Consider the following 25252-nt stretch of genomic DNA (forward strand, 5'->3'; position numbering starts at 1 on the left):
TATTGATTGTTTATATCCTTATATGCAATTCATATTTCTGCTTTATATTACATATTACACTGCTCATATTACACATGGTGGAAGGAAACATATTACACCTACCAGAAAGTGTAAACACTATGGTTGCTATATTTGCGGATGACACGGCGATTTTATCTGTCCACGACAATCCAGCTCAAGCTACAGCAAATTTACAGCTAAACTTGGATGAAATTTCTCATTGGTTTAAAACATGGAAGTTCAAAATTAATGAAAATAAATCAGCACACATTACTTTTACCTTAAATCAGGCTACATGTCCTCCAGTATCCATGAACAATATTCACCTCCCTCAAGTTACGGAAATAAAATACTTGGGCATGCACTTAGATGCAAAGCTTAATTGGAAGGCACATATCTGGACTAAAAGGCAACATCTAAATTTAAAAACAACTAAACTTAATTGGCTTCTTGGATCTAAATCAAAACTCAGTACACAAAATAAATTGTTACTGTACAAAACAGTTTTAAAACCAATTTGGACTTATGGTATTCAGCTTTGGGGATCAGCAAGTACCTCAAACATTGAAATTATTCAACGTTACCAATCAAAATTATTACGTAAAATTGTCAACGCTCCTTGGTTTGTTACCAATTAACAGAACACTTCACAATGATCTTCAAATTCGAACAGTAAAAGAAGAAATTACAAAATATAGTGAAAAATACATTATAAAATTGGAAAATCATTCAAATCATCTTGCACTTAATTTATTGGACAATCACAACACCATTTACAGACTGAAGCGACATACGATATTGGACCTACCATTCAGATTCAGCTAAGTGTTATCAAAATTATCTTTGTTTGCTAGTGTTGACGGTGGTCAATCACTAGCTCATGTTCTTCAAGTTATTTTTGTATTACTATTTATATAATTTGCTTATTGTTCAACTTGAACAGATTGTAAATAAAATAAAGTAAAAAAAATATATATATATTTCTGCTTTAAAAGTATCTTATTTAATCCTATAAAAATATCAGTGTAAACTTATGAAATACATAAAAAAAAATCCAATGTAAGTTTGTTTGTTTGTCCTTTATTGACTCAGAATCCGCTAGACAGATTGTAATGAAACTTTCATGCATTATTAAGCATTATTCAAGGATGGGTTATGTGAAGTTTGGTGCAGATCCGTCAAAAGGGCTCTGCCCCAGCCCCAGTGGCTCTGGAGTTTCCCATGTTAACCTTATGAGTACTCATATTTTAAATGGAATCATTGACTATATCTCTACACAATGTGTAGAGATATGAACGAGCTCCAACCTAAAGGTGAGGAAGCGTAGCAAACGAACTTCAACCAGGACGTGATTGAGCCATGCAAACGAGCTCATCTTGAAAATGAACGAGCATTGACATAAAACCCCATAACGATAGGATGACGTCTGTCGGGCCAGCTAGTTATTGATAAAACACACTCCTCAGGGGTAGAATGTTTTATCTATGGTATTACAGTATGTGTATATCTAAAACAAGATATAAACAAGAGAGAAATTGGGAATTTTTGTGTTTTGAGGGTCAAAAAAGAGAAAACCCATTTTTTACCCCATAAAATCCCGTTCCTATGGTCCGATCATGCTGGTTTGCAAACTATCATTCAAGTTTATCCTGATTTACACCTGTAAACCAAATTTTATCAAAATCGGATAAAGATTACTCAAGTTATCGAGTTCACGGACGTATATACAGTATATATATATATATAAAGATTTGAACGAATGGTGTTTTTGGCCTCTGGGGACATCAAAATGAAAAAGTAAATCGGCCCCGGGCCTAGGTCTTACCGTGCCACCTACAGTAATAGCTACATCCCTATAGGAAAAATTCGCTAATAATAACTAATAATGCTTAAAAGCCATAATAATTTGAGGTCCTTTAAAATAGTTTACCCTCAAGTTTATTGCCGTAGTTTCTAAGCCAGATAAAGAGTCTTTGGTTAACCAAAAGAACAACACGTAAGTGTCCCAATCTGGCATTTTTCAACATCCAATTTACTTCCATTGTCTCACTTCAAAGCAACGTATATTGTTTAAAAAACTGTAAATTGTTGTCTACTGTATTTTATTGCAGAACACAATGTCGTCAAATAGTTGCCCAGAAGAATTGCATTTTTTGTTCTAGGGTTCGGAAGGCCCTACTCAGAAAACCAGTCCGAAAAAAAACTTTCTACGTGGTCTTTGGTTGTATAAAGTTGGAATTATTATCTAGTGTTTTGCTTAAAACATCCGTACAGTATTTATAGCTTCAGTCTGTTTAATACATTACAAAGCATAGTCAATTTTGAATTTGTATCTTTGTTTGGAGAGCATAGCATATCCCCCTATCCCCCCGTGGTTGCCCAATGCCCAGGTTATAAATAAACATTATTTTGTTGAAAATAAAATTATTGGGGAAAATAGACTTCTGATGAACCATTTTCTCAAGGGGAGTATTGGAGTAAGATATTATGTTGAAGTAAGCAGTTTCAGCGGCGGAGCGAGCTAGCACCAGCTGAGCAGGAATACTGTTATTTGTCATGGTGAAAGTAAAAAACATAGGTGTGCTATTCCCGTCATATTCTGGCGTCACTCGGATTGCAAACAAAAGATCTCCTTGATTGTAACTGTCAAATTAGTATGTATTTGTTTTGATTTGATTGTTATTGTTTTTTTATAAACACATTATAAACACAACCAAATCAAAACAAATACATATACAGTAGAGTCCCGCAAACTCGGCGTAATGTGGACTGGAAGGGTGCCGAGTTTGTGAAATGCCGGGTTATAAGGTAAGGAACTAGGGTTAAAAATAAGAACAATACAATTTTTAAGCTTTTTAACCGCCTTTTTTATTAATAATTTTATTACAAGTCAGTATTAAGTCATCAAATTTAGTACAACAAATCCTTGGTATGAGTTGCGAATGATTTGTCTAGCGCTGGCTTGAGTCCATTTTTAACTCGGACTCAAAAAATCACTTATTTTCTGAGCCAGGTGATGGCCGAGTTATCCAGACTACCGGGTTATCGAGTGCCGAGTTTGCGGGACTCTACTGTACCAATTTGGCAGTTACAATCAGGTGATCTTTTGTTTGCAATCCGAGTGACGTCAGAATATGACGGGAATAGCACACCTGTGTTTTTCCTTCCACCATGGTTATTATTTATTTATTCATCCCTTTTATGTATCTAGTATAATTAGCATTGATTATATATTCACTGTATGCCCTATTGTAAATGGCAGTGCCGTGGAATGAATGAATAAATAAAAAAAGGTTGCGGGTTTATGTGCACGCTTTTCGGCTTCCACCAAGGTTTCACCAGATCAATCCGGCTTGTCATTGACAACCAGACACCTCCAAAATTCTTCTTCCAATTATTTTTCAAATGCAGTTTGCTCAGGGTGGCACCTTGACACACAACCAATTTACCATACAGCCCAAGTCCTCTATTTTTTAATCCATGTTAAAACGCCTTACTTAAAACCATATTTGTATACGGTAACTGGCAAAGCATAATATTAATCCTAGTCATTGAAGTAAAATCTTATTTTGATACATTTTTATTCCTAAAATATAATTTTCTAGTCTATAGCATCGAAAAAGCAGAGTTAGTATACATGTTTGAAATGTATTTATGTTATGACGCAAAACTAAATCAATGACTACAGAAAAATTGCTTTACATTTCCTTTAGTCTCTGGCACGAAGATACAGACGTGGCGACAGCAGCGGACTTTCTGTTCCACGACTGCTAGCAAAACACATGTTGGAAGTTGGCAGAAAACCGAATTTGTTTGGTTGGACCTTCTCTTCCTCTCTTGTCAGTTAGTTGTTGGAACAATAATTTTAAAAGCAATAAGCAGAATTTATAAAGTAAAAAGTGGTCACTTTGATTCCGTAGTGTATATTTTAACAGGGTTGTAGTGTTAGGGACAAGTGTTTAATTCAGTTATTTAATATAATTTACTTTTGTATAAGTTACTTCAAGTTTTAGATTATGGTGAGTAGATACTATAAGGCTAGCCTAATCAAGAATAAGTAGAACATTAATTTAGTTTTTCTGTGTGGAGGCTGTTTGTATTCAAGCCGATGCCCTAAAGAAACCGAGAAGGTCATGCCTTTGAATTGACTCTTCTAAATCACTTTTCAAATAAGCATACCCTAGGTCCAGCCCTACACAAGAAGAGTAACTTAACCAATATATTATATAATATATCGAATGAAACAATCAAATAATCGATGTTTTCATTCGAATGAGTGTAGGACGTAAAGTAAAGTGCAGCCCAGAAGTTAATTAGCCTATAACTTAAGTTTTGAACGCTCCCATCAAGTATAACAGTCCCAAATCCTTCTTTAGTTCATTGAAATTTGTATTTAAAAAAATATTTGTACCTTCCCTAAGTTACATATCAAGAAATGTTTCAAAAACTTGAAACTCAAACTTAGTTCTTAGTAGGGATGAGCATTGATAGGTCAACCATCGTTAACATTGCGAAAACATCAATGTTTTTGGGACTAAAACATTGAGGTTTTTCGATGTTTTAAAAAAAAATTTTCTTCTGCTTTTTGTACTCTCCAGTACGGTAGCCTAAAGGAAAACATCGATATCTCAATACTTGGCTTGGCTTAAATCATTGATGTTTTACGTAAACATCGGTAACCTACCATCAATGTAAAAACATCAAACATCGATGTTTCGAAAACATCGACTAAGTTATCGATGCTCATCCCTAGTTCTTAAGCTTATGTTAAATCTGTGTCCAAAACAAGATCTCAACCTAACCAATCTAAGTTACTGTAGCCTAACAACAGCCAATGGCACTCGTAAAACAATGGTCTTGTAGTCACGCTGTATGTCTAGTTTGTTGAGTTTGGTTACAATGGGCTTACTTAGGATAATTGAGCCATGTCTAACCATAGTAGTGCTTTGTTTGAGAAGGTATTTTAGACATAGGCCTACACACAGTAGACCCTAACTAGTAAACTTCTAAGCGGCATTATAGCGGTAAGAGGACCGATCCATGTTGTCACATTGTTTCTTAAGTTATATCCACCCTGATTTGATTTCTTGGTAGCAATTAACTTAATACAATACAACACACTTCAAAAGTGCTTGATTTGGTTAAACATAAAATGATAGGTACCTACTTGTAATTTATATGTTTATCCTTGTATTTAAATGTTTATGATTGTTTTCAGATGAAATTCTTAGCAGCTTTGTTTGTTATCCTGGGATTGGCCTGGAGAGCGTCATGTACAGATGCACCAGTAGAAGCCGCAACAGGCGCTCGACTACTTATCTCGAAACAGATTTTGAATAAATACTTAGTAGAAGACATGGACATAATTGTTAAGGTAGGGGCCTATGTGGTTTCGTGGATTCTTTTAAGAATGTTAACCTACAATAACCCTTAGATATGAAGGAAAAGATTTATGACAAATATTTTTTAGTTTGATAGCTCTAAAATATTATTTTATCATAATTGAATTTTATTTTAAATTCATTAATTCCATTTAAATATGACTACTCATAAGGTTAACATGGAAAACTCCAGAGCCACTGGGGCGGAGCCCGAGAGTCCGATCAGAATCAAAACTGCTTAGTTTTCCTATTTAATGCCTAAAGAATCAGTGTACCAAATTTCAGCCTCCTAGGTAAATGGGAAGTAAGAGAATTAGTGATGAGTGAGTGAGTGAGTGAGTGTGTCAGTGAGGGCTATGCCTTTTATAAGTATAGACTAGCTGTACCCACGGGCTTTGCCCCGTTTAACTTCATAAGTATTCGCATGGCTCAATCACGTTCTGGTTGAAGTACGTTCGCTACGCTCACTCACCTTTTGGTTGCAAATTAGCTATTGTCATGAATTAAAAAAACTAATAGTGCTGCAACCTGTTAGTAATCCTTGTAACTTTAATGATCATAGAACAGAACCAACTTGTTTAATTAAAACAGCTGTTAAGATTCATTAATTCCTTTTAAATATGAAAAATCATAAGGTTAACATGGGAAACTCCAGAGCCACTGGGGCGGAGCCCGAAAGCCTGATCAGAATAAAAACTACTTATTTTTCCTATTTAATGCCCAAAGAATTGGTGTACCGAATTTCAGCCTCCTAGGTAAATGGGAAGTGGGAGAGAATTAGTGATGAGGGAGTGAGTGAGTGAGTCAGTCAGTCAGTCAGTGAGGGCTTTGCCTTTTATATATTTAGACCAGCTGTACCCGCGGGCTTTGCCCCGTTTAACTTCATAAGTGAGCTCGTTCGTATGGCTCAATCACGTCCTGGTTGAAGTTTGTTCGCTACGCTCACTCACTTTTAGGTTGGAGCTCGTTCGCTACGCTCACTTGCCTTCAGGTTAGCTCGTTCGCTACGCTAACTCGCCTCCAGGTTGAAGTTCGTTCGCTATGCTCACTCACCTTTTGGTTGCAAATATTGTTATCATAAATGTAAAAGAAATAATAGTGCTGCACCCTGTTGGTAATCCTTGTACCTTTAATGCTATTGAACATCATAGAACAGAACCAACTTGTTTAATTAAAACAGCTAGTAAGATGAAAGTATAGTATACTTTCTTTGTACCATAGCGAAATCTTGGACTTCATATAGATCATCTTCTTGTTGAACTGGTAAAAACACCAACTGGCCCCTGTAACAAATCTATTGCAGCAATCAATTTTTTAGGCAAGCTACAATTCAACAGTTTGATCTATAAGTAGTCTAACCTCAATACTCCACTCTTACAGTACACCTTATACAACATTGGGACTAGTGCTGCTCTCAATGTAGTTCTGAGCGACTCTAGCTTCCACCCAGAAGCGTTTGCCGTTGTCGGAGGCCAACTTAACGCCAAGCTCGACAGGATTGCACCTGGTACCAACGTATCCCACGTAGTAGTCATCAGGCCCACTACATACGGCTACTACAACTTCACCGCAGCCGAAGTAAACTACAGAACTTCAGAAGACAACAATATGGTGAGGGTCTTTTTTTGAGTGTCTGGAGCAGTGTTTCAACAAAATTATCCCTGCAGCAGCAAACCTGCAGACTAAGGGAATTTCCATTAACCTGATTAGATTTTTGCCAGAATATTCCCTTATGTCAGATTTAATATTCCCCACTTAAATAGCATTTGATTTCATGAGTACTTAGGTTTTTTGCTTCAGGGAGGGTAATAACTGTTTTATGACAATAGTAGGCCTATGGTATAGGATAAAATTTTAAATAAATTTGACTAATTTGATCAAAATCCATAAACAAATAAACTAGATTTTATTTTTCTCTGTACCTAACTTTAAATTGCACAACAATAGGCTACCGGTACTTCAATATACAAAATTGTTTGTTTCATTAGCTCTACACGATGGTTTTAATTACAATTGGGCATATCCATGATTTATGGGTAAAAATTTGAAAATGCCAATTTTTGGAAATTGTAAAACTCTATGTTCTCATGACCCGATCCTGGTTGTTTGCAAACTAATTGAAGTTTATGCTACCCTACACATGCTTGCCAAATTTGATCAAAATCGTACCAAAATTACCTGAGTTGTCTTGTTCAGCAGATGCAAGTTTATTTTTTCTGACTCAAGTCCAAGTCGTTTGAAACTCCCATGGATTGCAATATTGCTCTCAACATTGTATAATTTATTTTTTGTACTTACCATTATATTGGAACAATAAAGTTAGCTAAGAACACTGGCTCTCAGTATAAAAACGCTTCCATCGTAAAGTTGTTATCTTAAAGTTACACAGCTTTTCCAAATGCTTAGCTACGTGTAATAGTAAGTTTGAAATGTTATTATGTCGTAACATAAATTTTGATTTAAAATACTTAGGCTTAGCACCAAACTCTTACATACAATGAATGGTGTTCAGGTCAATGGCCATTGTCTTAAGGAAGTTTTTATAAGAACATTATTGCTTCAAACTGACGCAACCTAAAAGTCTGTTTTACCGTTAGGTCCAAGTTGCTGTGACTAGTGAACCTGGTGAGGGTGTTATCATCGCTTTTAAGGACTACGACAAGAAGTTCTCTCCTCATTTGGTAAGTTTTATTATGGTAAATTTATTGTCCATTTAATTTTTTAAATGTTGTTTTAGTTAATTAGAACTAAATTTACCTATCCTATTGTTTCAAACTTGATTTTCAATATTCTAGCCTAAAAAACAAATTTTGTCCTGGAACATTGGTATATTCTCAAGCTGGAATGGAAACTGATGTGAGAACATTATTCCACAGGCAGTAAAGAATGAATCTGGTTTAACTGCCAGAAACACCTACATCAGGAGTTCATGTTACACAGTTTCGCTTATACGAGAAATGTTATTAATTCTAAAAGTTGTGCAATATTGTGAATCAAGAATCAAGAATTTATTGCAACAAATTACAAAAAGAACATTTTGTATAGTTGAGGTCAATATGAGAGTAACTTAGGCTAAGAAGTCTCCAGTAATCTGCAAGGATAAAATGTCCAGTGGTTAGCATATCAATTAGGGCCTACAACATTCAATAACTTAGGCTACTTTAAATAATTTAAACAACAAAGTAAGTTACACAGATTTAAGGCCTACATCAGTCAGAAACTAAAAACTAATATCAATGTCATGTGAGTGTGCTAAGTGTTTATTGGACAATTCAGACTGCGCTTGATTTTACAACTGTAAGCAATGTCTAAGCTTATAGAAATATTTGAAGCTGAAAAATTACAATAACACTTTTACGATGTGTCAATTATGAACAAACAACTGATGGACATGACTGTACAAGGCGGGCTGAGGTGACCAGCTAATCGCGAATCAGCGTCTCTGACATTAGGGGAATAGTAGATGGGACGATAATCTTAACTGGTGTGCAGTATTAGGTTTTATTGCAGCACTGTGCACTGTTTCGATGCTTTTTTTACCAGTATTATCCTGTTTAAATAATCATAGTTAAAGACAATAAATGTTGAACTGCATGTCCAAAACTTATTGGAATCGCCCTTGACATTTTGTTATTTATCTTATGTGGTAGTTCTAGTGACGAGAGAAACAAATTATAACCAAGATGTTTTATAATTAGTTGTAAACAAGCTTGTTTGTTGTTTCAGCTGGACTGGGGTGCGTTTGCCGTCATGACTCTGCCCTCCCTCCTCATCCCCTTCCTGCTGTGGTGGTCCAGCAAGACCAAGTACGAGCAGATTACCAAACACAAGAAAGACAAGTCGGCCAAAGACTGAGCATCTTTTATAAAGATGTTTCCATCATGAATCCATTAATTTATTTCACTCATCATGTCAAATAAAGTTTTTTTACGGATGAATTACTGTTTATTTTTCTACCTGATTGTCCATGAGATGCTGATTGAGATGGGGACGCAACGAGTATAGGTCGGCCGCTTAGAAAACGACCTCCTCCAGCATTGGTTTAGCATTAGCGCGCAGGTCGTTTTCTAAGCGGCCGAACTATAGTATTGTAACTCAAAATGAGTGAAGGATAGTGATGTGGGCAGGGTAAATACCCAGTGGGTCTATTTATAAGGATGTTTAATCGAGGTCTGGGTAATTATTCATTTATAATTACTGGCACATTATGTGGGTATTTATAAAAGTAGCAAGTATAAACAAACTAGCACGGTTTTGTGCTTAACAAGATTTATATGTGAGGCAAATATAAACACAGGAACACCAAATGACACGTGCAAGGCAAAGCCAAGCATGTGAGTGTGTTTAATATATGGGTCGTAGATGAGGATTAGAATAACTGCAGTATTGTACTAGTGCTGGAGATAATTTTCAGTTAAAGTTATAAACGATTCTTTTCATCAAGACACAATTGCCTATATCTGTGTTCTATTCCTAAACAGTAGAACTGTTGTTTTAAAAATTTAAGACTGCAGCTTGGGAAACAATTATTTTCTTTGAAATCAGCTGTTGCCAAAAATGGTTAATTCCGTACCGAGTGCAGAAAAACCACTTGGTTGGAAATTTATTACCATAGATAAAACATACTCAGTAGATTTGTCATCCTTATGGAACAGCTGGAGCCAATTTTATTGTTGGTTCTGTACCTCCAAATGTAAAAGTCCTGTTTTGTTTAAAAAATTTTTCTTCTTATTTCAGTCATTTAAAACCCCATTTAATTAAATAAAACACTATAATTATGAACAATTATAATAACTGGTCTCCTAGTTATATAACCAAATAGTAAAGCACAAATCATGAAAATAACCCTAAAATAATAGAAACAAAATTTCGTCTACCCCAGCGATCAGTGTGGAACATGAACTAGACACGAAAAACGCTTAGTCTATACTCTATGGTATGTACTCTATCTATACCTAATGGGTTATTTGTGTGAGAAATAGAACATTTATGATAAAATAATAATCAGTATTACAACACACATGATTAAATGTGCTACGACATGTGAATGCTACTGTCTACATCAAGACTGAAATTTTATAAAAAAATTGACAACTTACTGAAAATGCTCTAAAGTAAAACTGAAACCCTAACAGTTGAAGCTAACTTACATAAAATCTAAGGAGAAATAAAACGCAATCATACATATTCACAATTAAATTGTATGAAAAATAAAACCATCAGTTACAATACATTTTACATAAATAAGACAATTTTAAAACACCTAATCGCACAACATTGCTTAGCAAATAATTCCAACAATTATCATAATTAAAAAATACATAGATGAGTATTTTTAGTCAATTATCTTCCATTATAAAATGAAACTAACACTAAAATCTATCAAGAATGATAATACAGTAAGTAGACTATTTAACAAATACAGCGAGCAGCTAATGAGTTAGTTGATATTGGACAAAATTGAAAACAGAATCATCCAATCACAACACAACTTAACAAGATGTATTATGATAATATGCTGAAAATAGTAAAATATGAACAAGCTACTTGCTGTATTATTATTCTAGATGTGAAAATTTTGATATTGCAAAGTAATAATTTTGTATTAGTGAAAAGTAAAATTAGATGATATTAATCATTCAAAGAACAACTTTTGGCAAAAGGATAAGGTTACTGAAGAGAAAAAGTATTTGCAAAATACAATAGTTATTAGTTGTTCGGGCAGAATGAGTTTGATGATAAGACCCTGCAAAAAAATTAGTCACATTTTAATCCTTGAGTTTAATGTGACTTCGGAAGCTGATATATCCCATCTATATGAACCAGCAATAGATCGCGCTGAAACTTAAAACTTGAATCACTTTACAAAGCTTAATAAACTTTAACAACTGTAATAGAATTGAGGCATAACAATTTCCATTTTAAAACAACATTGAAAATATAATTTTACTAAAATACCAAGTAAATAACTATGACCTTAAAATATTTCAACAAAACACTCTTTAAAGACTTTAAATGCAGGTGAAGATTGATTATCTTGAAAAATAGTTATGACTATTTTATGGTTAAAGTTAAAAATTATTTAAAAATTTATATGGACTAGGATTACACATGGTGTTTTACTGCAGGAAACCGGAGGTATAGAGTTGATGGAAGATATATTATTAATTACAATGAGTAATAAAATATGTTTCAGCAGTAAACTGAAAAAAAAATACCTGACTCGGACTTGGATATGAGGATTAAAAAACAAAGTTTGTTATAACAAAACCTTGCTCCATTGTGATTGTTTACAAAAATTTGATATCTCACTAACAAGACCTAAATTTTAATCCACAAAATAACAACAGCTTGAAATGGACTCGATGAATAGCGAAACAATAATAATTGTGCGATACAGGCAGAATTACAAACAATGCTGGCACTGATATTTAAAAATAACTCTATTCCTAACCTACGAAATTGCCGAACGATAATATACAAAATTATAGCTGTATACACTGACAACGACAACAGATTTACAAAATATGATCTTAATAGAAAACTAAAATTAAGACTTTGTCGGTTGTTTACATCCTCTATATACTAGGAATTACACTAAAACAGCAACTAATAAAGTATCAAAAACTTGCGGAGTCATTTCACTGGTATTGCAAACAACCAAACGATCACAACTTGCGCAAACACACACCGTCGCGGCATTGATATGAGAAAACGTTCTTAACTTACGTTAACTACGAGGTTCGATAAATAGAGAGAAATAACTTTCTTTTGTGGTTCGCAAAATAAAATTGACGTTAATTCAAGTGTGTTATGCACAATCCTTAAAATCAAAGGATTCAAAATTACTTTTTAACAGCCCTAATTAAAACCACTAACAATGTCAAAAACAGTTCCTGACATATTTTCCCCTTTAAAAAAATATAAATAAATGTCCAAGAGCTGCTGTTTTCAACTGAAACACAACAGGTCGAACCTCAAAAGAAAATCCTCCCTTAAAACCTTCAAGATGTACGGCGTGCGATCAACAACACTGCAACATTCAAAGTGAGGGAAAGTCAAAACTGTACAGGTGCTAATGTGGCGATATTCACTCAAACGAAGTGTTGAACATATTGAGATCCTCGAAGGAGGTCGCAGCTCCTTGGTCTAACATCTGCATCATCATGTCACTGAGCTCACCCGGGGGTCCGGCACCCGTGGGTCCACCTCCTCCCCCACCACTGGACCCGGGGCCTGCCTCACCCGCCTGGTTGGGGCCCTGCCACGACCACATGCCTGCAAAACAAAGTTACATTAAAAATAACTCCATACATTACTTGTCTAAAATAGTGATATATGGCAACACTGTATAGTTGGCAACAGCCATTTGTAAGCTCTCTTCACTAGAGGGTGAAAAGTGTAGAGAGCTACACTTGACAAAGTCCCCCAGGACATGAAATATTGTGTGTTCAGTGTCTCTGCGGCCAATGTGTTCTATGGCCAATCTGAACCTTTTCAAGGTAAACTACCTGCTATCCAAAATCCTGACATAGAGCCTTTCCTTGAACAAAACTATTAAGATGTTTAAAATGACCATTTTTATATTTAAACTTTAAGGGGCTAGTTTAGGTCGAATAATCAAATCTTTGTTCAAATAATTGTCATTCTTTATTTTTCATTATCTTCATTTAACCTAATTTACATTGCATTTGGCTAAAGGCATTTACTCATCGAATGCTCCACACTATGCTGATACTTCCCCTACTTGGATTGAAACAAATAAATAAGTAGAACTAAACCAAAGTCCCCCACTTACCAGGAGTGGGAGCAGCGTGGTACGGCGCTGGGGCTGCTCCGCGAGCTCCTCCACTCAGCTGAGTGTACGTAGGACCAGTGGGACTCTGCGACGGACTCAGCTGATTGTACTGGTAGCCTTCCGTCACTGGTTGCTGCTGTAAACGTAACACAATCTATGTTAGCTTGGATCGAAAGAAATTAAACCACCTATTTTCATTCCAACTACAAAAAAGTGTGTGTGTTTGTGTTATGGCATCAGTGTCTATTGTCGGGGCCACATAAGTTTGCAGTTGAGGGAAGAGCCTATTTACCATATGGTTTTGAATGAACCAATAAGAACCGTGCGGTGTTGCCAAATCTAATAATACCAGCTGATTTGAAAATATTGCTTTGTATATTTAATAAGTGTTGTCAATGGGCGATGTGGCAACTTCGCACTAGACTTGTCTTGTGATTGGCTGCTACCAACTGCAAACTTACGTGGTCCCGACAATAGTCCTTTTTATACTTGAATTTTTACATCAAAACCATGAACATCTTCCATTAACACAATTTTTAATTTTACAACTTCTGCAGACGCTTTCTGTAGGCACGATATCGCAAAAATAAAACCAACTTTATGACTCGGTGAACTATTACTTGAGCTTTTAAGCTAGGATTACTTCAGATCAATGATTTAGCTGAATACTCACGTCTATTCTTAATATAACCTTTCAGAAAAACTCTAATGTTGACACAGCTTCATTGCAACTGGGCTCGACAATACAGTTACACAGTACCTGAAAATCGCTACAATAGGCTAAACATCGATTCCTCAGACTGCCCACTGACCTGTCTAAGGGTGGTCCACGCAGAGGAGTGCTGGGTGGTGGGGGGAGTCTTGGATATACGACTCAGCACAGAGCCCTGCGCAGGAGAGTTGTAACTGATAGGGGAAGCTGTCGCCTCGTAGCTGCTGTACACCGCTTGGTTACTGCCTGGTCTGCCAGTCTGGTTACCTGCAGACCATAAAATAATAATTAATAATTATTATTTAATAATTAATAAAATATTAATTAATTTTAATCCTTCATGGGTGTCTTTGATTCCAAGCCACGATCGGTTTTTTCTTAGTATTTAACACATATTTTTTTAATAATTTTTCCCAGAGGAAAACTCCGTTGTGACAACTGTGAAGGGTAAAACATATTAAACAATAGTTTACCTTCAAAAATTATTTAAAAATCCTTTTTGCCAGACACACTCGAAGGAAGTATAGGAAAACAACGATCTGGGTTGTAAGTAACATAGAATCCAACCCATTCCCTCAAATTTCAAACAAACTGTCCTCCTTTTTTCAGTCTCAGCCTAACCACAGTGCTACTTCACAGTAAGGGCAAAACCTCTGCCATCAGTGTACAAGTGATGACGTGGTTGACACCAAAAACATCACCATTAACTCTTTCATGTCCACTTTATGTTCTACTTGAGCCCTGCCAACAAGTTCCAAGGTAATTTGAATTTCCTTATCTACAGTACAGTCTTGCGAGATTTCTTGGACTGTTTGGTCAGTTTAAAAGTCTACTAACTAACACTAGTAAATTCAACTACAACCAAAAGCTTGTCCTTATTCTAAGCTCTTCTCCCATGTATTTACTGTATTTGGAAACACTGTTTTGTCAACAAATTGTGTTGATAGCCACTGAACGAGACTTATGAGCTAGCCAGAATATCTAGAATCAGCGACTCACCGTGTATATGTTGTGGTATGTGAGAGTAGACGTCTCTGCGCTGCAGACTGTAATCTATCCCAGGCTGGTAAGGGATCTGTTCAGCCTCCCCTGCAGTCTCTCCCGTGGAGTGGAGTGACCTACAAATGGTAAACTCATAACATTGTGGCTCCACAACATTCAAAACCGGATAAACATCAGGGTGATGTAGGTAAAACTTTCCCATACTTGGACCTTTAATTGCTTCAATATATGCAAATAACCTCACTAAACTTGCTTTTTTTATAACTTTCATTAGCACTTGGAAGTGTAGAACGTTTGAAGGCTTATCTAAGTTGGTTGAATAAGTTCACAAATAGGTTGCAAGTGTTAAACTTAAATAAGTAAAACTAAAAAATTTCTCCAGTCTGAATGAACTCAGAAGCAGCTCAACTTTATAAATCAAATGTTCCAACAATTCCAAAAAACATGACAATTCTAAAAAAAATCAGTGATCCATCTGCATTTGGCTAATTCTTATGTCGTCTTCCACAAATCAAATCAAATCAAATCAAATCTTTATTCATCATTAAATAACATAAGTTACAATGGATTTTGTCAAAAATGTATAATGTAAAAACCTTTAAGCCTACAGCATGAAAGACAATTGGTTTAGGCCTAAAGGTTTCCAGACAATAAAATAAGTAAAGAATGAGCAGTTCAGACAAAAAGCACCTCGTAAAAAATCATTTTGGTACTAAGTTAACTTATTAAATAAATAAATACATAAAAACTGGTGTATAATTTAAAAAGCAGGTACATAAATAATAAAGATAATCACAGTGGCTCAGGCAAAAGACTAACCTAAAATAAATATTTGAGTGATAAAACAAGCAAATTAGGCTACTTAAAGAAACTAATAAAAAATTTAAAGATGCAAACAGCAATTGACTGGCACACATGTGCCAACATTAGACCACATCTGCCAGCAAACAGCTAAACTCAATGACAAAGTGTAGCATATTAAAGGTGGCTTAAGCGGTTTGACAATTGATTAAGATAACCAAAACTTAAAAGGACACTGTATGGTTAAAAAAAAAACATACTGTAATTATTAATTATAGAGCTGCAAAGGAAACATTCTAGTCCATATAGCTCTAACACTCACTTGGCTGTTGTGTTGGTGCAGACAATATACTCGATCTCGTCGTGGTACGGGTTGAGAAAGGCGAAAGCCGAGGTTCTCAACCACACCCATTCTCGACTCTTGGCTCGGAACCGATACATCACAGACATCACTTGCCCCTTCAGCTTCAACACTGGAACAAACACAGAAATTATTATTGTAAAACAAGTGGATCTTTCCGCTTATTTGAAATAAAGGTTACATCATTGAGGAAAATATCTCTGTAACCAATAGGTATGCAAAAATAATTTAATATAATTTCTTGTTGGTACTTTTACATTAAACCGAGTCACTAAAAAACCCTTATCTCATGGTTGGATTGGGCAAGGTCCAAACTCATCGTATACTTAAGGCTGAACAAAATACAAAAAGTTTCATCTAAATTCCATCAAAATGGAGAATTTTCAAAAGAGTTAATTATACTCACTAAACTTCTTCAGGGTTGCCACCAAAGTGAGATAAAAAAATTCATGCATAATTCAAGGTTTTCATTGGTAGTTTTGAAAAATTCATGGGGTATATGATCGCACAATTTCACCATAAAAGAGTGTTGCCTAGTTCAGAATTGTACATTAATTTATCGACAATATATAGTTTTGTGTGCTACTATCAAATAAAACACATTTCATGCGTTTATTTTAGAGTTAAAAATAAGAATTTAATATAATTTATCCAGTCTAAAAAAAGTAAAATCACAGATGAAAAAGGATATTAATAAAAATCTTGTGTGTGATAATACGATGTAATTATTTAAAAAATTGAAACATCTGATTTAACAACATCATAGGCCTAATGATAAATTCAAACGTTAGAAGAAATAATAAATAAAAAAATAAGTCGGATTGGTAGTTAGGTCTAGGCCTAACCTAAAAAACATTGCATCTAAACATAAAAGGTTTAACTTAGTTAATCCAGCAATGGCACAACTTTACTGTCTAAACATCAAATTAAGATAATAGGCTACTATAAAAACAAATGTTAAGAACATGATCAAGAAACGGTTATCTTAGTAATGGGCCATATCTAGGCCTACTAAAACGCACATGCAATTTATTACTTTATAGGCCTACAGTAACACAGTAGGCTAGCCTACAACATTGTAATCCAAAGCTGAATCTAGGCTAAGTTAGGCCTGAACCAACTTTTATTTATTGAGAAGATTAAAGGTTACCGACTGACTGATAATAACACTCTAAAAAGGTAAGATTATGTAAATAAATATTTAGTTAAAGCTAAGAACGAAACAAAAGTTATGGAATGTATGTAAGTTTAGACATAGGCTAACTTACATTAAGTAATAAAAAAATAATTAATTACATTACAGAAAAGGTTAAAATAAACTTAGTTAGGAGGATGTTTCTTCAGATTGGATCAGTTTATATATTATTATTTGCCTACACAGGTTTAAATCACAGTTAAAACAATTATTTAATTAAATTTACATCTCATTAGTTAGATTCGTATTGACTGAAAACACCTAGTTAATGCTTCAACAAAACATTTACATTTACCTTCCTCAGAACGAAATCACCATTTTTCAGCACAACATTGACTTCTTGCAACTTAGGCCTAAATAAATAAACTTAATCTCACGTTGTAACACATTTACTATACACTGACAGTAGTTTGAAATGACGACATATTTGACCAAAACAAACACAGCAGACGATTAAGTTCCAGCCGGCGCAAGACATTTTGACCTTTATGGCAAGGCAAGGTACTTCTTATTTTAACGTTGTAAAGTATCGGAAGTATAATATATCAGTAATAAAAAATATTTAATTTGAACACTTGTTCCACTGAGTGTTGGGTAATCAATTATAAGAAGCACAAAACGGAATCACGAGTGCAACAAGTGATCTTACTGTCCAGTGTCCACCACTACTTCAAACGTTGACTCGTTTCTAAAACTAAGTTTCAGATCACTCAGATCAGTTTAAAACTTTTAGGTTATGGTTACTCTGAATTTCCTTCCACACGAACACTAGAGTAGAGAGTAGAGAATGAGAGCGAGCATCAATCCCGATTGTCGATGTTTTCGAAACATCGATGTCTTTTCTATCGATGTTCGAAGTTATTTGTTTACATCGATGGTAGATTACCGAACCGATGATTTGATTTGTTACATCGGTCTTTTAGGCCAACAAAAGTAATGAAATATTGATGTTTTCCGTAACTGAATTGTATTGGTTTTAGGTTAATTGGCTGTTACAGTGCAGAGAACAGACGAGAAACTCGGAACAAACATCGATGTGATCGATGTTTTAGCTCCGAAAGCACGATTTTATCGGTAGATCGGTACTCGGTAGAGATGGGCGTTATAACATAACAGGATGAATAACAGTGTTGCGGCCACGGCAACGTTATCGCGGCAACACGTTGCGGAGAACTCCCTGTTATTATAATAACGTATCTATCTACACAATGTTGCAGGAAAGCCGCGCGGACAACAAAAACGAAAACATGCATTGCCATTAGTGCCGTTGCCGCAACGCTACCAGAGCAACGATAACTTCTGAAACGAACTAGAATAACGCATTCTGTCTGGACAACGCGGCAACGCCCGACTCCCGACTACAACTGAAAACTGAACTGATCAACCGACAATGATAACTGAACGCCGCAACACCGACCGGCGGACAACGGTTTATAGCGGCAACGAGTTGAGTTGGCAATCGTTATTGAAATAACAGGTTGCCGCAACACGTTATTGGGCAGTGCGTTATCGTTATAACCGTTGCCGGAAAACAACGATAATTCCCATCTCTAGACTACTCGGCAGACGTCGGTTACGATCGGATTTGACCTTGAATAAACTACGCAATCGTTTCTGTTCGTGGCATGGCAACAAAACTTTTTATCTCGACACTCCCACTTTGACGTTTTATCTCGGTGTTCATTTCGAGAATGGTTTTAATACGGAGTATTTGATTCAGCACATTTAGGGGTTTTGGCTGAATTGTTAATAATGATTTTGAGAATTCATGGTCCAATGACGAAATTCACGCATAATTCACGCACTTTTTCATGGTCACCTAAATTCACGCATAATTCACGCTTTTCAAGGTTTTCATGGCTGGTGGCAACCCTGTTCTTGGAATCTTAAAAAACTACACAATGGTCTTATCATGTAGACTACAGCAACAACTACTTCACTATAGGAAATTAAGTTCTTCGCCATTCTGTATCACAAGGCACATAATTAGCTCAGGAATTCAACTGTTTTTAATAAACAACCATGTTTTACTCTAGGATAACGTTATGATTTACCTTGTTCAAAGCTCTCCTTCATGTGGGTCTGATCTTCCGGGTGGAAGAACTCAAAGCAGGATTTCCCCAGAAGCTCGGGTGGAGTGTACCCTAGAAGTGTAATCACACGCTGATCCACGAACGTGAACTTTCCATCCATCGAGTGGCGGGATATGAACTCTGCATCACAAACAAACCATTAGTTGTGATGACCATTAAATGTCACAAGTAGCAAAAGAGCATCACTTGATGAAGTAACAAGTAGGTATTGAGAATCCAAAATTAATCAAGTCGGTACTGAGAATTTAAAAAAAATCAACTACGTAAGATATTGAGAAGGAAAAAATCAAGTTATTACTGAAAATAAATGAACGGAATATACGATTAATTTACCTGCATTACTGTTGGCGCCGGCAAGATCACTAGTGTTAGGTGTCGATGTCACTTGTAGACGACCAATGGCGACAAGACAACAGTGTGTTCCGTCCTCCTCTTGCCTCTCCATCTGTACCCCTGCTGACAACCACAACAACGATATAACAACCCACAAACACAATACAACAACCCACAAATACAATACAAAAGTCCTGCTGACAACCAAATAACTATATGAAACATTGGCACAGCTAACTTGTCTTCAACCGCTTATAAAACGTGTCATCTTTAGTTTCCAAGCCACACCCAAATTAGTTGAAGAAGCAAATTAAATTAAAGTTGTCCTTTGGTAAAGAATCTTTTTGAAAACAATTTTTTACTGAATATAAATTATTCCGCAAAAAATTAGTAATTAAAGAGTAGCAAGTGTCTCAAACTTTGGTGAGGGTAACAGATTTAATCTTTATTATTGCCACTAAACTGACTACACTTTTCTTAAAAACAATATAAGTTAGAATGTTTAAACTCCGCACATCTTTGTTAGACCTAAATATCTTGTTTTTCGTGGGTTCATTGTCTCTCCACCTCCAATGGCGGTCCACGAGGAGTAAGTCGAGATTCAAATGTAGCAACGAACCCATGAAAAAAAAAATACTTAGGTCTAACCCTGTAAAATACTATAGGCATAAAAATGAAAAACAGAATTTGTTTTAAGGTTTAATACTTTAAGCCCAATTTAGGTTAAATGGCCAAATATTTTGATATGATGACAAAAATATTTTTACTTTGAGTGCAAATATGTACAGTACTTATCAATTTTTAAATTGTTTATGATTTTTAAAGTTTAAGATATGCAAGTAGTTAAATCAACTACAGGCAAGTGGAAAGAACATCTGTAGCAGGTGGAGTTAGATTCACAAAGCTCTTGGCTAATAAGGTCAGCAGACGGACTCCAAATAGTCAGTGTGTTTCAATGTTTCATGAAGTCAATTGCTGACAATCTATCGTCAAAAATGTAACAATTTATCTTAATCAATTATTTTGAGTAACTGACTTCCCTATCTTTTTGATCATCTGAAATAAAAATACACAACAAGGTAAGTCAACCTTACCCGTCTCTTTGGACCCAAAAAGTTATCTAAGAATTATTAGTTTCAGGTTGGATTTAATAATGGATCATATGACCCGAAAATAGTGTCCTCTGACTACTATTATAGGCAATGAGCGAACAAGGTGGTACACTAACGAATAGTCTTGGGAAAGAACTCATTTGACTGATAGTCCTGCTTTAAAAAGTAAAACCCCAATCTATTGGTTTTTTATAACTTTTCCAGGTTAATTTAATTTAATTTAAGAGAAAATAGTGATAATAAAGATATTTTATTAACTTATTGACCTGTATATTATAACTATTCAAAAAATCTAAAAAACTCTATTAGAGTAAATGGGGCCATACACATGCTACCCAGCATTTTCTCATAACTACATAAAACCTAATGGTAAAATATTTAAACATTTACAACATCAAAGGAAATAAATTTTAAGACTAATTGTAATAAGCCATCTTTTGTTTGTAGAATAAATACAGTAAGATAGAATAATTTTAAAACTATATTTGTATTGGAAGATTTAACATTCATAACCTTCTGTGCATATTCCAAAAAAAAGGATAAATTGCAAGATGAAAAAACTAACCAGAATCGTCTGAATTTCGAGGCTTTATTGATTCCTTTTAAAGAATATTGATTAGAAATATTCAATCGATGGTCCCAATATGAACACAATTTGGGCCGGCAGTGGCAGTAAGAGTAGTCGAATTCTACTCTTTATTTGTAAAATAGCACAGTGGTTGTTATAAAATCCAAACTCTACAATACTTTTAAACATTATACTTTTCATGTTTTCAAAGCAATATAAGCTGAAAATTATTTACACAAACGCTTTTCAATTTACATATTATATAATCAACATAACCAAATCATTGGTTAAATGTAACAACCATGACACGGTCTATTAGAAACAAAACACTGTGACGGTACAAAATATTTTAAAAACAAAATAAAATTACTCCACAATCTCAATGTCTGTGGCAAACAAGCCTTACGCAGAGTTTAAACATTAAAATTTTGTTAATTGTGTGCTCAGACTTCTAAGCAAGAGAGGATAGTTTAATCCCAGCAGATCCACAATAATTAGGTGTTTAGACCGATTTCCCTTAGAAGCGTGACAGACAACTTCATAAAATGCCACTGGCGCAGACATTTAAAAAGTTGTTACCGCTGTGTATATTTTTTTGAAAATATGTGACAAGACACTATAAATAAGCTTCTCTTTCCAATCATTTCCTTTGAGGTCGGGATAAAAAGTAACTCTTATTATGCACCCTCAATGTACAAAGGCTACCCGAGAGCCTAAAATCAGCCACATCAAGCAAATATTAGAGCATCAAATTTTTTTTTATTGTTCAATGATAATGTATAGTAGTAGACTAGATGATAGTTGTACTGGAAATCTGATGTAGCAGAAAAAGGTTACCAAATTAAGATGTTTTTATTGATTTGTTTATATTTAAGACACCTCGACTCCAAGTTGCGGGTAGTGTGTAAGGCCCCGGGGACACATTACCGAGTGGCAACTTACCGGAGAGCGCGTGGTTGTCGAACTGACCTGTGGGCGGCCAGTTTTTGATGTAGCCCGTGCAGTGGACGACCGCGTAGTTGAGTCCCTCGCGCGAGGGCCCCAGACTGTTACGCTGCTTCAGTCTGTTGAGGTGTCCTGTCGCCATACTGTCTGGACCAAGGTTGCCAACCTATGAAAACACAGAGAAATGATAGAGAATCCAGATTTTGTTTAATGATTTTGGCGGCCTCTTTTCCCTTCCATTTGCCTCTCCACATGGGCCACTGATGCCTGTACGTGGAACATATCCAGCAAAGGAAGGGGTCAGCTAGTACTGTACAAGGGTGAAGTGTACTGATAAAAAGTAACGGCAGGTACCTGAATCCGAACCCACGGCATCGCTGCCTTAGACCCAAAGTCTGTGAAGCTACCAACTGAGCCACTGACTCACTAATATGAGTTACTGTTACACAAGCTAGTCTAAGTATTTTTTAGAAAATACTGCATATTTTTATTCAATTTGAAACAGTTCAGTATTTTATCAGGATTTTAAGTTTCACCTACCGATAAGCTAATTGTTTTTATCTTAATTTGATTCCAGTTAATACTAGGTGTGTACATTGAAGTAAAAAGTGGATAACTTGAACTGTGAACAGGAATTACCTTCATTCGGCAAATGAACCCTCTCCTTGACCCCATACAAAGTCTCATAGATGCTGTAAAGGAAAATCCACAATTAGGCAGTTGAAAGAACTTAGCTTGATTACACAAATATAACTAAAGATAACTAGAACAAAAGATGTCATAGCTGGTATTGATTCATTGTTGAATCCATATAATAAAAATCTTATTGCAACAAACAAGGTTGGTTGTTAATATTAATAATATTGCAACTTGTTGGCGAGGCCAAAAACCTTCTTTAGGTTTGAGTGGCCAAGGAGGTAAGGTAAGGTAACAACCAAGGTCCTACAAGTTGAATATTATATAATTAAAATCAAAGAAATTCTTCAATAATTACAAGTATTGGTAACACATTAATTACCTGTGAATCTTACTGAAGTATAGTATACCTTATTCAATTATAGGAGGCTAAGCATACCCTAAAAACCCATACCCTACCAGTTTAGACATCAATACAAAAATGTGGAATTTTTAGAGCAGCACTCTCTATGAGTGGCTAATTCAACTATTTTCTGTTTGCGTAATTGGCCATAGCAAGTTCATGTTGATTGTCTACCAATGTTACCAGAGTGCATGCCGATTCAGATTCAGATTTTCGGGGCACTTGCATTCAAATGGAAGTGGCCGTAGTGGCTGCCGGTTTCCGAGCCCGTACGCAGGCAACTAACTGCTAACCAGAATGAATTCTTCATTCTTGTTTCGGATTCCGATTCAGATTTTGCTCGTACGCATACTATTTAGTTAAATTAACTATGTTTTTATGGTAAAATATTTATTTTTTCAATCCTACTTTTAGGGTTACCACTAAACGGTCTTCACTATCTTTTTTAATGTAGGTTACACCAGTTTCTTACAATACGATGTCCAATTAATAATACGTTTCAGTGGTTCCCACTCAACGCAATATAGAAAGAAGCTATATCATTTCTAGCTATAGGAAAAGAGATATATAATATCTTGAATACCATGTTTCACTGGCTGTAACTTCGAATCAGTTTCAGACGCTATAATTTTACACGTTTATTCCTCATCCCACAATTCCATAACAACGACTGACTTGTTTCTCTGTCAGTACCGGCGGCGTATTTCTTGCTTCTACTGTGGCCACCCACAAAATATATGACTCAGATTAAGCAAGCGCCGAAAATCTGTATCTGAATCGGCGTGCACTCTGGATGTACCATTAGGTTAGGTTAAGTTAGTCAATGGTTACAGGTTAGGCAACTGTTATAAATGGTGCAGTACAAATTAGCAGTATACTCACACTGGTGGCCCTCTTTCTTGACAGTTCCTGTCTTGAGGTCCAGTATCCTGCCGGAGTTCTGGGGCTCCTGGGTGCTCAGTTGCTCTCTCACCTTCTCTACATCCTCGGGGTGGAGATGCTCAAAGATGCTCGACCCAAACCAATCACTCTGCACAACAAAACAAACGGTTAACAACACTGTGCTGAGATGGTTTTATAAATACAGGATAGTTTGAGTGTCGAATCTCTGGTTACCAGTGCGGTATGCCACAGAGAAGGAAGGAACAGAGGAAACACACTTATGGGACAACCTTGCGAGTTCAGCTTTGGTATGTTGTGACAAAAATATACATGTGATGGGCGAGGAAGAGCCTGAACAACAAGTACTGTGCAAAAGTCTTTATCACACAGGACACAAGGTCTTCCTTCATGGTGAGCATTGTAGTAAATGAGTGCCCTAAACACCAGCGTCTAGTGATAAAAACCACTTAAGTATACCATGGAGTACATCCTCTGTTCCTTACTTGTCTATGGGCATGCCTATACACTATAGACAAGCATATCAAGTTTACACCTTCAGCAAGGTGTAACCGGGTTTTGGGCTCCGGTAATTTACTCTACGTTTTGTTTTAGCGTGCTCAATACCTGACTATTCTAAGGAAAACTTCCTATGGAACTACATGCACACCTCAAAACATAGTCACAGGGTAAACAAACAAAGAGGTTTGGTAAGTTTTGCTTTATTTTTATTTTGACAGTTCTAGTGGAAGTCCATTGGCAGTTATTTTATTTATGACAATAGCTTTAAAACGTAGAAGAGGCAATCGTTTCAATGAAAAACAAGCTTAACTAGTTGAACTGGTTTGAAAACAGAGAAACTCTATTATTTAGTAAAAGTAAAATATGTGATCCGCTCCCCTCTGGGGTCTGACATAACAAAATTCCACAGTTAACAATCTACATTAAATATTACACAAAATTAGTTCCGGTACAGCTCGTGAAATCTAAGCGGGCACTTGGCCTAGCGCGGGCAGTGTAGGCGGGAGGAGGG

The 25252-nt window shown here is 35.7% G+C and overlaps 2 protein-coding genes across 9 annotated transcripts in view; one reads left to right on the plus strand and one right to left on the minus strand.

Annotated features, from left to right (window-relative positions):
- Positions 1-3795: 3795 nt before the first annotated feature.
- LOC128996788 (translocon-associated protein subunit beta) lies at positions 3796-9319 on the plus strand. The gene is made up of 5 exons (XM_054422254.1): positions 3796-4019; positions 5219-5374; positions 6762-6992; positions 7979-8062; positions 9108-9319. The coding sequence occupies exons 1-5, from the start codon at positions 4017-4019 to the stop codon at positions 9234-9236; spliced, it is 603 nt and encodes a 200-aa protein (XP_054278229.1). The 5' UTR covers positions 3796-4016; the 3' UTR covers positions 9237-9319.
- A 1243-nt stretch (positions 9320-10562) lies between these two features.
- The window catches only part of LOC128997671 (aryl hydrocarbon receptor nuclear translocator homolog), a 129072-nt gene continuing 114382 nt past the window's right edge, over positions 10563-25252 (minus strand). For 4 of the 8 annotated variants that reach the window (XM_054423316.1, XM_054423315.1, XM_054423310.1 and 1 more), the window contains 10 exons: positions 24223-24370; positions 22941-22993; positions 22299-22467; positions 19677-19799; positions 19305-19463; positions 16017-16167; positions 14891-15009; positions 13992-14158; positions 13180-13315; positions 10563-12659 (listed from right to left, as the gene is read on the minus strand). In XM_054423316.1, the coding sequence (XP_054279291.1) occupies positions 12472-12659; positions 13180-13315; positions 13992-14158; positions 14891-15009; positions 16017-16167; positions 19305-19463; positions 19677-19799; positions 22299-22467; positions 22941-22993; positions 24223-24370 (1413 nt within the window). In that variant the 3' untranslated portion in view covers positions 10563-12471. The remainder of the gene's footprint in view (positions 12660-13179; positions 13316-13991; positions 14159-14890; positions 15010-16016; positions 16168-19304; positions 19464-19676; positions 19800-22298; positions 22468-22940; positions 22994-24222; positions 24371-25252) is intronic. The other 4 variants (XM_054423317.1, XM_054423311.1, XM_054423312.1 and 1 more) reach the window with 3 other exon arrangements.

Source organism: Macrosteles quadrilineatus, unplaced genomic scaffold (genome assembly GCF_028750875.1).
Source record: "Macrosteles quadrilineatus isolate MER2022 unplaced genomic scaffold, UCM_ALF_1.0 Scaffold_6__1_contigs__length_79288215, whole genome shotgun sequence".
In the NCBI taxonomy this organism is placed as follows: Eukaryota; Metazoa; Arthropoda; class Insecta; order Hemiptera; family Cicadellidae; genus Macrosteles; species Macrosteles quadrilineatus.

Bases quoted from the DNA above. Each gene is read 5' to 3' on its own strand.
- LOC128996788 (XM_054422254.1), top strand. The intron at 6,993-7,978 runs GTGAGGGTCTTT...TTTTACCGTTAG, and splicing joins CTTCAGAAGACAACAATATG to GTCCAAGTTGCTGTGACTAG. The intron at 8,063-9,107 runs GTAAGTTTTATT...TTGTTGTTTCAG, and splicing joins AGAAGTTCTCTCCTCATTTG to CTGGACTGGGGTGCGTTTGC.